Below are 12693 nucleotides of genomic sequence, written 5' to 3'. Positions count from 1 at the left end.
TTTTCCAAGGGGGGCTATTTATTAATGTGGGTAAGTAATGCAAAGAATACAATTGTTAAAGAACTTGTTTGAATTGATAGTTTGAACGACCTAATGAATTGCTGGTGCCAGTCCAATTAGTTTGTAGACAATATCGTAGGTCGTATAGTAGGCGCCCAGGAAGATCTCGCCCAGAATCAACAAGGAGTTGCCGTTCATGCTGGTGAATCCCGAGACACAAGTGTTTCCGTATCGGAGCACATAGTCGCTGGACTTCAAGGGGAACTTCCTGCGCGCAATGGTGAAGACAATGTCAGGAAGATCGCCGATCGAGGAGCAATCCACTAAAAAGACTCCATTCGAAGCCGTCGGGTTGAGAACTCTCAATATTTGGTTGATGGTATCTAGGACTTGCTCTGGCACAACAATTAGGGAAGTGCCTACATCGAGTATGGCCTCGCAGTTCTCACAAAACTGAAACCCATTCACATTGGCACTAGTCATTGTAAACTGCCAGTATCCTGCGTTGGAAACAGGCACATAGGTCAAACAGCCGCTGTAGAGACCCGAATCCGATCCTCCCAGGATCAGCTCCCCACCGTTAATGGAATTTGTGCCATTTCTATTCAAGTAGATCGAAAACACAGACCGGTTTACTAGACCTTGGGCCATTAAGTTGTAGAAGGGTGGGGTGATACTATTAATGGCTATGCTTGCGAACCCCAATCCTAAAATTCCATCGAGTTGGGACTTCAGAAATGCGGTCTCTGGTGCATTGGTGATTTCGGCGAAGATCTGATTTTTAATGGAGTATCCGGCGAAGTTCACCGTGTCCTGGGACTGAAAGCCGGAGAGTGCAATGGGTCCTTCCTCTGAATTGGAACCGTATGCAATATTGAATTCGGTATTGATAGCCCTGTAGGTTGTCGAAGCACTTGAGTTGTACTTTATGCGATTGGCACAGGGTGCAACCGAGTCTGGACACTTGGATGACAGCACCCAGAGATTCGCCGAACCCGTGTCGATCAGCACTTTCAAATCCTGAGGCGGATTTCCGAATCCTAATGTAGTGTAGTACTCCGTGTTATACAGATTTTTCAGCGTTGCGACTTTAGATCCTGGGTCCTTGGTATCCGTTTTCGTAGTAGCTTTTGTATCATCAACCTTCAACTTGTGTTTGATGGAAAGGGTCTTCAATTCGTTCTTTATGTTGTCCTCAATTGGTTCAGGATTCTTGTGCAATCCAATCCTAACACGCTTCCTGGCCTCCGCTTCAAAGGCCAAGACAGCTAAAACTGTTAGCCAGAACAGCAATAACTTGGAATGGTTCCACCTGACCCTCATGGTCTGCGATTTTGATTTGCCAATTAAGGCCTATTCGGTCACGTATTTATAGTTCAGCAGCTTGACTGGGCTTCGTTCTCTGATATGACCACCAATTGTGCAGTTGAGCTTCATTTTCACACCATTTAGCCAAGAATTTCACACGTGATAACGCAGTGCATGCTTCCATTCGAACATATTTTGGGGTGTTGACAATCATGTATTATGCGTGTAGTTAATATACAGTGGGTCCAAACTCTTTTCGAGCAGGCGAAATAGTTGGCTTGGGTCAATTTCTATACGCTCATTAGTTATTCAATTGTATAAGATTTATTTTTTTGTATTTTTATAAGCAAGGTAATCCTAGAAAGTATGTCGATTGTTCGTTCGTTAAAGGTCTAGGCCAGAGTGGCGAAACCCACGCGGTTCTGACCGAAATCGAATTCGGAGTAGTACTGACCCAGGAAGACGTCGCCCAGGATCCAGAAGCCCGTTCCGATATCGGTGAAGGTGGACATGCACGTGGTGTAGTTGCCCTCGGTATAGGTTTGGATGTAAACCGAGGGGGGCAGGTAGAAGTTGGTGCCACCGATGTTGATGGTCAAAACGGGCAGGGAGGAAACAGTGGAGCAGGGCACGTAGTATTCGCCCTGGATGAGAACGCCTCCAATCAGGTTGTTCAGCTGGATGTAGGCTGCCGAAGGAGCGGCGATCAGGGAGGTTCCAGTATCGGCGATTGCCTGGCATCCGCTCGAAATCACGGTTCCATTCCAGGTGATGTTGTTCACAGAGAACTGCCAGTAGCCCTGCTGGGTGACGGGTGTGTAGGTCATCTCACCGGCGATGAGGTTCTGGTCGGTTCCACCCAGGGTCAGCTGGCCACCCTCCACGGCAGAGCCATTCCGAGCCAGGTAGAAACCAAAAACTGGCTCATCGATAAGACCTTCCTCGTAGAGATTGTAGAACGGCGGCACCACGTTGTCCTCGGCGATCTGCTGGTAACCCATGCCCAGGATGCCATCGAACGCCACGTCGGTGAAGCTGGCTCCCGGCTGGGAAACCGCCTCTCCGAAGGTCTGGTTCGCGATGGCCAAGCCGTTGATGGTCACCGTATCCATGGCCAGATAGCCGGAGACACTGCCGGTTCCGTACTGGATGGAGAAGTTCTGGCCGCTGGACACAAAGGTGGAGGAGGCACTGGAGTTGTACTGGTTGTGCTGCTGGCAGGCCACATCCGTGGCCAGGCACTGGGAAGAAGGCACCCACAGGTTGGCCGAACCCGTGTCGAAGACCACCTTGAAGTACTGCTCCGGGGTGCCAATGCCAATCAGGCCGTAGTAGTACATGTTCATCGAGTTGCCCAGCTCCTCGGATGTGTAGTCGTCCGAGGGCTGGCTGGGATAATCGTATCCGTAGTCGGGCTGCACGTAAATCGGAACTCCATCGTCGTAAATGATGACTACGTCCTGCTGGTGGTACTTCTGCTTCAGGGCCTGGATAGCCTGCTTGCGATGCTGCCGGGTGTTCTTGTGATCCTGGTTCTTGTGGATCTTGATGCGGTGGATCTCAGCACTGACCAGCGCCAAGATGGTCAACAGGACCAGCCACTTCAGCATTATGATTTGATGAGAACTCTGAGCTTTTCTAACAAAAGATATTCTGTTGCCCTCTTTATCGTCTGGGGCTAGACTGAAGAAAAAAACATCAGACACCGCCTTATATATGGTCGGTGATAAGTCCAAAACTGTCCCAAAGAAAGATATCAAACTTGATCGATGGTCCTTATCCATTCAGACCTTTGTTTACACGGCCTGGTGTCGTGCGTAACATATAGAAACAAAAAGCAATCAAATTCAGCCTTTGGGATTTCTGATAAACTTCGCTATAAATCGTCCAATTTTCTATGAAAATGTCTGGGAAGTAATTGCATATTTTGCACCAAATTGATAATAAACTTAGGTTTGTTGTAAACAAATCAAGTGCGGCGCATATCTTGTTAACACCCTTTACATAAAAGCTACGGTTTCCGGTTCCCATAACCATTATATTTATTTTGACAGTGGATATAAATGCCTATCCAGGTATCAAGAATCACCGAACATGAATATTATCTACTAGAAATTAAGAACAAAATCTTAATGATATTATTACAAATAATTCGTCGAAATACACATTGCGGATTCATATTTGCTTAAACTTTGGGGGCTATGCCAACTAGTTTGAGACCAAAATCGAACAATGTGAAGACGGCTCCGAAGAACACATCACCGAACACCCAGATGTTGTTCAAGTCTTCTCCATCATCATTTGTTTGGGTTCCATTGCAGTCGGAGAGACTAGAAAACCCGGATACGCAGGTTCCACTGTAGTTGAGAATGTAGTCGGACGGGTTGAGAGTAAAGTCCTTCCATCCAATATTGAAGACGATCTTGGGCAAACGAGACACCTTGTTGCAGTCAATGATATAGGCACCGTCCTTTCTATCGGTTTCCTTAATGCCCAGTTTTTCGTTTATGATTTTTAGAGCAGGGCACGGCACAATTATCAAGGAGGTTCCCATATCGAAAATGGCCTGGCAGTTGGAGCAGAGCTTCTTGGACCCAATCTCAACTTGACCCACCGTGATCTGCCAAAAACCCACTTTGGAAACGGGCACGTATGTCAGGCAGCCTCTGTAAAGAGTGGGATCCGATCCTCCGAGCAGCAATACGCCACCATTACTGGCATCCGAGGCGTTTCGGTTGACGTAGAGGGAGAAGATGGGTTCGTCGATGAGTCCCTGTTCCAAAATATTGTCCAGAGGGGTCTTTACTCCACTCACGGCGATTTGGGAGAATGCGAGACCCATGACGCCATCGAAATTCGATCGTTCGCATAAGACCCTAGGCGCCGAGTTTATTTCGGCAAAGGTCTGATTCTTAATGACCAGATCTCCTAGGGTGAAAGTGTCAGTGGAGAGGATTCCCGTCAGGACATCCTGCGATGCGAACTGTATCTGAAAGGGGGATCCATTGGCCTGATACGTTTGCGACTCACTGGAACTGTAGCCATCGTGGTTCAAACAGGACTGTTTCACAAAGTCCGAGGAGTAGACCAGCAGATTCGATGAGGCGGTGTCCACCAGAAGGGTGACTGGCTGCGACTTGGGAGTCCCGAAGCCGGCGGTAACGTAGTACTCGGTGTTGTGGGAATTGAACAGGTTGTCTTTTGCCACGGATGTCTGAGATACAGACATCGAGGATATCGCCACATCGGTGGAGGTCGGGCTCAGTTTTTCCTTGAGTCTAAGCTTCTGGTTGTGGAAGCTGCTCAGTATTTTGGTGTGGTTCGTTTCCCTGTGCAGATTCAGTTGCACGGACTTTCGCCATCTTCTGGATTCCACAAGACTTTGGGTCAGGCACCAAATCAGCACTAAGGTCAGTGCCAGTGCGAGTTTCTGCGAAGACTGCATCGTTCGGCGGCCTTACTTTGGCCCTAAATCGAAAAGAGGTCACGTATATATAGGAAACTTCGGTCAAATTCCATTTTAATCAGGTTAGCTTGGGGTATTTTCGTTTTGTTGCTTGAGGCTCAAGTCAACCCAATAAAATTGGCTTGCCACGTGGGCGGATGTTGGCCATTTTTACGTGACTTAATATATTTATTGTTTTATAATATTTGTTGTGTAAATACTTTAATTTAGTTTATTAAATATGTTTCATCCGGTTGTAAGCTGATAGAAGCGCCACCTAGGCGGAAGATAACGCAAACTGTTGCTGTAGACGTCGGCACGTAGAAAGTCAACGTAAAAAATCGTTCTACATGACAGTGTACTAGTTCCGAAACTTACCGATGCTTGGCGCTTTAAAAATCGTATAAAGTTTTCGCGCTCACCATTCGAATTTTAAAAAGATATTAATTAAAATTGGACTGTTTATTAAAAGGCTGCATTTTTTTGAACTTTCATTTCTAAAATTTTTAATTGCTGTAAATTACAACCATAAATTGACTTTTCTAATAAATTTGTATTAACTTAAGTTAATAACTTAAGTTTAACTTTCGTCTTTCCGCCATTTAATAACATTAATTAAATCACTCTCAAAAATTCCACCGATAAAATCAATGGTTAAAACAAAAAGTTTTCAACTGAATGAGCAAGGAACTGCCACATCCTTTCGCTGACTTTCAAGTTGACCCAAGCCCCTAGAAAACTGGCAGTCAAATCCTTTTCCCTTCACCAATAATGAATGCAAACGAAAGTGATTGCAAAAGTTTCTCGAGACGCCCGACCGCCCAACCACGCCTCATTTACCCACCGAAATAAGCCAAGTTTTATTTGCTAATTGCAGCAAAAGTGTAGCCAAGGCAGTGTTTCTGCCCACAGCCCGCAGCTCGGGAAAAACTTCGATTCCAATTGAGTTCCTTCGACTATTTCTATCACTACTTATTGTAAAAACAACCTTTGGCGGTAACAAAGATTTCTAAATATTTTAAAAACAAAAAGAGTGGGCTATACCCTTAAATGCTCTTCCGATAATGAAATATTATTCCTAGTTCACATTTAATTTTAAGATCTTGCAGCAAAAGTAATTCCCAAAAAAGTGGAAAAAAAGAGCCATTCGTGCGGGATTTTTGGGGGTGAAAGTTGACTGCCAACGTTTTTCCGCAAATTTCTTTGCAAGTTTTTCCGCCGTCCTAACATGAGAAAGTTTCCGGGTGTGAGGAGCCATGTTGTAATTGAATTTGCGTCAAGTTCCATTAAGTGGCGTAAACTTTTGGCCTCTGGAATTGAACTTGGCTCACCGCATGTGCATTTTTCATATGTTTATCGCACAGTTGCGATATATTTTCCGTTTTCCCTCTGTTCGATTCCGTTCGATTCCGTTTGAGGACAAGTTTCGGATGGGGAAGGCCAAAAAGTGAAAAGCAGGAAAATACAGAAAAGAAAAGAACAGAAAATCCAAGATAAGTCTGGGCTGTCAGTCACAGGGTCGCATATGTGCGGTTATCAATGAAGCATTAAATTGTTTCTGGCATTTTACAATAGCATCTCATCTGCCGAAAACCCCTACTTTTCATTTAGGACCCTTGTAAATCACATGAAAATCAAGCCCAGTCCTCGCCATCACTACTATAATCAACTATACGCAACTGATTTCGTATGCAGGACCACAAAGTCCACTCTGAGTGGAGTCCATTTTGCAGGTTTAATTTAGCATGTCGAATTTATGCATTTTATTTCGCCAAATGCATTAAATTGTTAATGTCTGCCGTTTTGTTGGGATCGAGGGAATGGGTCACGGGCTCTCCTATCCCAAACACGGTATTTTGGGGTCACAGCTGCCGCCTCGCCGCGTGATTCGACATCAAATATTAAGAATGTCTGCGTCAGCTGGTGACATCTTTTTTTCGCCACACTTGCCACTCGCTTTTTATATTTTATCACTTGCACCCTCTTGCCGCAAAATCAGTTGTGTGCCACAACAACTTTCAAAGTAATACCATAGAAGAATCGAACAAGTGTTTGCTAGGTCCCAGGCATCCTTGAAACGCAGTTGTCAATTTTAAATTTATATTTTTTATAGTCATAAATCATTCTGTATGATTTATTTTAAAGCTTGGCAAACATGTTTCCCATTCAATAGTTACGTGTTTGTAAATCCCCTAAAAAATATCTGATTGTTATCTGGTAATCGTTATAATCTCCCAAGCCCACTCCATAACAAAACCTATCAAAAGCCAATTGTCAGCTCGGATTCCATGCCATTTCATTCAATTCTCAGTCCAATTAAGCGATTCACCCAAAGGCGGAATATGTTCATGCAAAACAATTTATCAACTTGTCAACATATTAAATGAAGCTGGGTTAAAGACTTGGCTGGTGATTTGCTCACCGCCAAAGCCCCACTCCCGAAAACCACCTCAACCCCATGGATCCATCCCCTTCAATCCGTCAATTCAATGACGAAACTCCAATAATATGCCAACTGCCAATATTGCGTATACGCAGCGTTGTGCGTCCATTGTTCCCGAACCGAAATGTTTTGCTAGCTGGGATTTGTTTAGCAGTAAGCGGAAATAGTTGTAGGCCAATACGATGGGGGATGGGGCATGGTCTATGGATTTTGGGGGGCATGTTGTATATGTTGTTGAAGTTTATATGCAGGATAAACTGTTCAGCCAACTGACGTACACAGCATGTCCAGATTTCAGCAGACAGGAAGGGGAGAGGGGCCAGTCTGCCATAAAAGCAAATAACTGTCGTGTGTGTGCAGTTGGGTGTGTGTTTTAGTTAACTGAACTATGTAGTTGCTGTAGTGTCTGTGCCTCGACACACGCAGTACAGCACCCAGCATATATATCATAGACATATATATCTGCTAATATGTTTGTCCATCAATTGTCCTGTCCAAACTGCTCCCGAACTGAACTCAAAGCCAGTGCAAACATGCTGGAGTCCAAATCCTTGCCTGCTCTGGTCGGGGTCAAGTCAACATTTCCGTTCCGAGTCAGTTAATAAATATTTTTATGCCACGTCAACGAGCAGAGTAAATACGGCGTAAAAAGACGTCGTCACAATTTATATGTATGGTAAATACATTTCAAAACGATCTTTGTTCGAGCTGAGCAGCTGTTGCATTTCTCCCAAGTTGTTTGAGGTCTTTTCCCAATGTGTTTATTTACTTGTTTGTGGCCTAGACGAGGGCCACGTCTTCAGAGCCAAGTTATATGTTCTGTTTTCATTATTGGAGGCCTGTGCAGTGGCCAATGTTGTGGATAAACAAGGCCACCACTGAATGGAAATCTCAATTAATTGGACGCCGCTCTGAATGCGATATCCAGGTTTTGACAAAGGAAACGGGAAACTATTCGATTGAAAATGGGTACAGAGGTCTATCAACTTTTAAATGTCACCTGCCTGCCATTAGTATACGTTATTTAAGACCAATTTTCTTAAGGACCTCACCGCTCTCAACTATTTAGGTCAATTTAACGTCTGACGGGAAAAGTTTTTAAATTGGTTACATTTGCAGGGCCCATAACACAAAACACGCCCTCCCAATAAACTGGAGAACCCCAAACCAGCGGAATCGAAAACTCTCTGGAGTGAAATAACTCAGGCCACGATGACCCCCAACTTCTGGGTTATCCCCAAAATGGAAATGCCACCGGAAAATCTCTGAACACATGTTTGGCGAAGGTGGGAGTGCCACGCCTCCGTACAAGGATTTTCCGAGGCTAAAAATGGGAGGGAGTCGTCTATTAAGGTTTGACATTAGCATGAAAAACGCATTTTTCTTCTAGCGCAAACAATAAAGAAAAGTCCGGGATGGAAAATGGCAGGGAAAAGGGAAAATGCTTTAAATAACTTTTCGGCCAAGTTGCCATTGCCATTCTTATAAAGGTGACAAAGGCATTTCGATTTCAAGACTTCGATATCGTTACGCCTCTGATTGAATCAAATTGTTAGAATTTATTCCTTTCCCCACCACCCAATAAAGTTTATTGTGTTTCTCTTTTGGCATATTTATGCAATTGAATTGTTTACATTGAAATAACGATGCCGAAGGGTTCGAAAGTTTGGGAGTTCTTGCATGTGCTATTGGCAGCTTAAAAGCTTTTTCAGGCCATCAATTTTGCAGAGTTTGCTGACATCCAAAAGTCAGGCGACATTGATGAATTCGAGTTCAATGGAGGCGGTATTTTGGTTGGCAAATTGTGACATATAAGAGCAAAAATACTTAAGGTTAAAGATAAAGAATATCTTGAATTTAAAAAGCAGCTCAATAAATGGATTCCCCTTGTCAATTCCCGAATATTAATTTTTAATGTTTCCCTGGATTAAAGGAACGCGTCTGCCGCCCTCTGATAAGCGACAATCAAAGCTTAACCCACAGACTTGGCCAAACTCATGCGAAATCCTTATCAAATCCCAGCCAAGAACAAAGGCCACAGTGATGCAAAAAGTTTGCCTCGTCTCGGCCTGATAGAAACTTTTAGCCAGCAACTCGCTTTTGGCCCATTGACAAAAGTTGACATATGCAAAAATAGGGAAACGAGAGCCAAAAAATATATATAGAAATTATCAGCACATCTATCTCAGGGGAAGCAGACTGGGAAGTGGCAAAATGAAGCTGGAATGAAAAGTTTTGATTTATTTTTAAGCGCAAACTTTTGCCTGTCACAAAGATTTTGACAAGGGTGTGTGCTACGGAGACTCCCGAAAGAAACTGACTGAAATCGATGCAGAAAATGCTAAATCAAATCGCAAAAACGGACGAGACTGCCAGGACTTTTCCCAGGAGAAACAATGATCCAAACGAAGCCAATTGGAGAAGGAGTGACAGGGGGACTTTCCCGTCCAACTTTTACTTTTCCTTCTGCCCAGATTAAACCAGCTTAAGGCCTATTAACGACCTCAAGTGACAAAGTCGGCTTCTGTTTTTAATTGCGGACAGCTGCAGTGTTGGGTGCAATCAAGCTGAAAATGAGCAGGGATATTCCAGGGCTTTGTCTTTAAGTCCCGGCCAAGTTAATAGCTTCAAGGTTCGCGACTTCAAAGATTGTTACTTAAACATTTTTTATTGCAAATGTAATAGGTTATTTATTTCTTTCTTACCAGACTGCTAAATAAAATAAAGTCTTCATATGTTTAAATTGAAATCTTTGGCTGCATCCTTTCTATTTTAAGCCAACAACTTTACCTTTTTCTCGCCCTGCCATTTTGACAGGCAAATTTAAGCGCAATTTAATTTGCCATTTGTTAATGACAAAGCTGGCTAAAAACCAACAAAAACGGCAGTCAAGGGAAAAGTCCAAACTAAAAGCATTTCGCACACTTGCTAACTAAAAGTGCCGAAAAGAGGGGAAAGGCGAGGGTGTCAGAGTGTCACTTGAAGTGTTGCAGTCGCCGCGCTGACAACGAAAATAAAAATTTGCCATTTTTTCGCAGGAGGCCAAAAGACTCTGGGAGCCCGCAAAGACCGTCGGACAATAAACACATGTTTCAGTTTGTAAAACGCGGGGCCGTAAAGTTGGCGAGACCCTCCCAGAATCTTCGCCCTTCTCGCCGAGTTACCTTCAGCAAAAGATACATTTTTAAGACCATCTTTCAGATACCCTAACCATAAGTAGGGTACTGGATGGAGTACTGAAGAATTTGTTTCTTATTCGAATAACCAATTCTTTGATCAGTGAATTCAATTGTTTTTAATTAATTGAAGTACCTCAAAAACTTTGATTGATAGTTAGGTACTCCTTATTTCAGGGTATACGAGGAGAAGCGAAATTTGCGAGGGTAGCCGAAAAGTATCTTCGCAGTTCAGCTGGTTGTCTGTTTGTTATTGTTGTGTATTTTTTCTGATTGTGTGCGAGCACATGCCCTTTTCATTTTATGGTTCGAGAGTGTGTGCGAAGTTTAGCACGCATTTCCCTCGCAGATCCTTTATTTTCGCAGAGGAGATTACATTTGACAATGGGGAACATGTGGTACTCATAGGGCATTTGTGGAGAAGATAATGGCCAGGTAAGCCGTGTGAAATTGAACTGTGTCAGTGTCACAACAGAAATCGATTTGATTTCACAATGGCGTTTTGTGGAAATGTTTTTGGATTTAGGTGCTACGGTGGGGATTATTGCGGAGCGCATGTAGCGATCGACCTGGCCGAACGAAGGGAAATCCACATGGCGGGTATTTTTAGTGCGCACTGTAAGTAGTTTCGTCTGTGCCTCGATGTGTCTGCATTTCGCGCAGTGTCCGTGGGCCATAAACTGCGCTGGCTAATTATGGCCACTAATGAGCTTGAAATGGCACTTACCAGAAACAGTGTGTATTTAGATATTTGAATGCGCCATAAAGGCAAAACAAACAATGGGGGAAAACTGTCTTACTCCTGCCGTTCCATTCCCAACATGCAATATTTATGGGCGGCAGCAAGTGTGAAAATCTAAAAGAATAATTCAAGTTAAAGTGGCCAAATCCAAAGCCCAACAACTGCCGTTCCACGAAATTAGCGGGAAGTTAATGAAGGCAGGAAGAAATTAAAGGAAGTGGGGAGAGCTTAGCAAAGTATCTATCATATGTGTGTATTTATGTTCATTTATCGGTGTGAATTTCTTAGTTAGTGATCACTGTACCCAAAGACTCAACAATCCACCCAATATCATTGAGTTGTTCGCCTGCCTGCGTTCTTGGCTCCTCTGTTTTTCCTGGTTATTAAAATATAGCAAACAGGAGATCGGGTCCGGGGTCCTGCACTCCGAGTCCGCCCCTGTCTGCATTGTAAATTTTAATTATTTCCTACAAATGATGATTAAATTGGCCGCAGGCAACCAGCAGCCCGATATTAAATCAATAAATACAAAAATGCCGGCATGTGGGAATCCCCGCAGCCCGCAGACCCTTGATGGCCATCCTCCTCTGTTGGCCACGTTTAAATGGCAATATGTAAGGACGGCAGAGACAGTGATGACAGTTTACCGGTTTACAGTTCATTATATTGCATAAATTGACTTTATATCGGGCCGCACTAGGCACAATATTAACAAACAGCTACAGTAACAACAACGAGGACGAAAATGAAATGCCAGCAATTTACTGCCAACTGAAAATGAAATGTGCAAAAAAGGCAAACACGGGCCAAAAGCTCGAAATGGACAAAAAGTCAACAGGTAAGGCAGATTAAAAAATAACTATTGGAAAAAGACAATACTAGTAGGTGCTGAGAAAGGCTATAAATAAATGTAAAGCATTTAATGCGGATTTGCTTACTTATGCAACTGATTGAACTGATGGCGGTTTGGCTATTGAGTAAATAATAAAATATATTAATTGGTTGGCCTGCAAAAAATGCATTTATGGATTCATCAAAGCACTTATATAAAAACTTATCAACTTTTTTCTAGCTATAAAAAAAGAAATCACAAATAGGCAGGATGTATATGATTATCCCTCTATGCATCTCCCAGTTTTCTAAGCCAATAAAAAGTAACCCCCAAAAACCTCCCACTTCGAAGTATGAACAATTGGATGTACTTAGCATAGAATAACAATTTAACAAGCATTACTCGACCAGCACGTAAATGGCTACTTGAAGGACTTTCCTTCCCCTCGCCGGGAAAGAAAATCTGAGCTGCAGTCATTGAGGCTTTTGTTCAGGTGACGAAATGCGACTGAAAACTACGTGAGTTGCCTGCCAAAAGCCACAAAATGAAGGCGAAAATCCGAGACGGAAAAGTTAAAAAAATCATGGGGAAAATCGGAAAACGAATACCCGAAAATCCAAAGTAACCCGGGGGTGGCACATTAAGGGAAAATCCCCAAGCGGGGATCTTGGGCCCGAAAGCCAGACAACAATGCCCAGGCTGAAGGTAAATGCAATCAATACGCGCAGACGGCACATAGCAGGTATT

The 12693-nt window shown here is 43.4% G+C and overlaps 3 protein-coding genes across 3 annotated transcripts; all 3 read right to left on the bottom strand.

The window, feature by feature from the left end:
• Nucleotides 1-18: 18 nt before the first annotated feature.
• LOC117145532 (lysosomal aspartic protease) lies at nucleotides 19-1335 on the bottom strand. The gene has a single exon (XM_033311230.1). The coding sequence runs from the start codon at nucleotides 1321-1323 to the stop codon at nucleotides 91-93; it is 1233 nt and encodes a 410-aa protein (XP_033167121.1). The 5' UTR covers nucleotides 1324-1335; the 3' UTR covers nucleotides 19-90.
• Nucleotides 1336-1592: 257 nt separating this feature from the next.
• On the bottom strand, nucleotides 1593-3149 carry LOC117146314 (lysosomal aspartic protease). The gene has a single exon (XM_033312371.1). It carries the CDS (start codon nucleotides 3090-3092, stop codon nucleotides 1701-1703), a length of 1392 nt encoding a protein of 463 aa, XP_033168262.1. The 5' UTR covers nucleotides 3093-3149; the 3' UTR covers nucleotides 1593-1700.
• Nucleotides 3150-3340: 191 nt separating this feature from the next.
• On the bottom strand, nucleotides 3341-4756 carry LOC117144211 (aspartic proteinase oryzasin-1). Its single transcript, XM_033309264.1, has one exon. It carries the CDS (start codon nucleotides 4751-4753, stop codon nucleotides 3494-3496), a length of 1260 nt encoding a protein of 419 aa, XP_033165155.1. The 5' UTR covers nucleotides 4754-4756; the 3' UTR covers nucleotides 3341-3493.
• Between the last annotated feature and the right edge of the window lie 7937 nt (nucleotides 4757-12693).

Source organism: Drosophila mauritiana, chromosome 2L, assembly GCF_004382145.1.
Source record: "Drosophila mauritiana strain mau12 chromosome 2L, ASM438214v1, whole genome shotgun sequence".
NCBI lineage: Eukaryota > Metazoa > Arthropoda > Insecta > Diptera > Drosophilidae > Drosophila > Drosophila mauritiana.
The sequence above is the reverse complement of the archived record's forward strand: the minus strand, read 5'-3'. Positions and strand labels throughout refer to the sequence as shown.

Bases quoted from the DNA above. Each gene is read 5' to 3' on its own strand.
- LOC117145532 (XM_033311230.1), bottom strand. From the start codon at position 1,323: ATGAGGGTCAGGTGGAACCATTCCAAGTTATTGCTGTTCTGGCTAACA.
- LOC117146314 (XM_033312371.1), bottom strand. From the start codon at position 3,092: ATGGATAAGGACCATCGATCAAGTTTGATATCTTTCTTTGGGACAGTT.
- LOC117144211 (XM_033309264.1), bottom strand. From the start codon at position 4,753: ATGCAGTCTTCGCAGAAACTCGCACTGGCACTGACCTTAGTGCTGATT.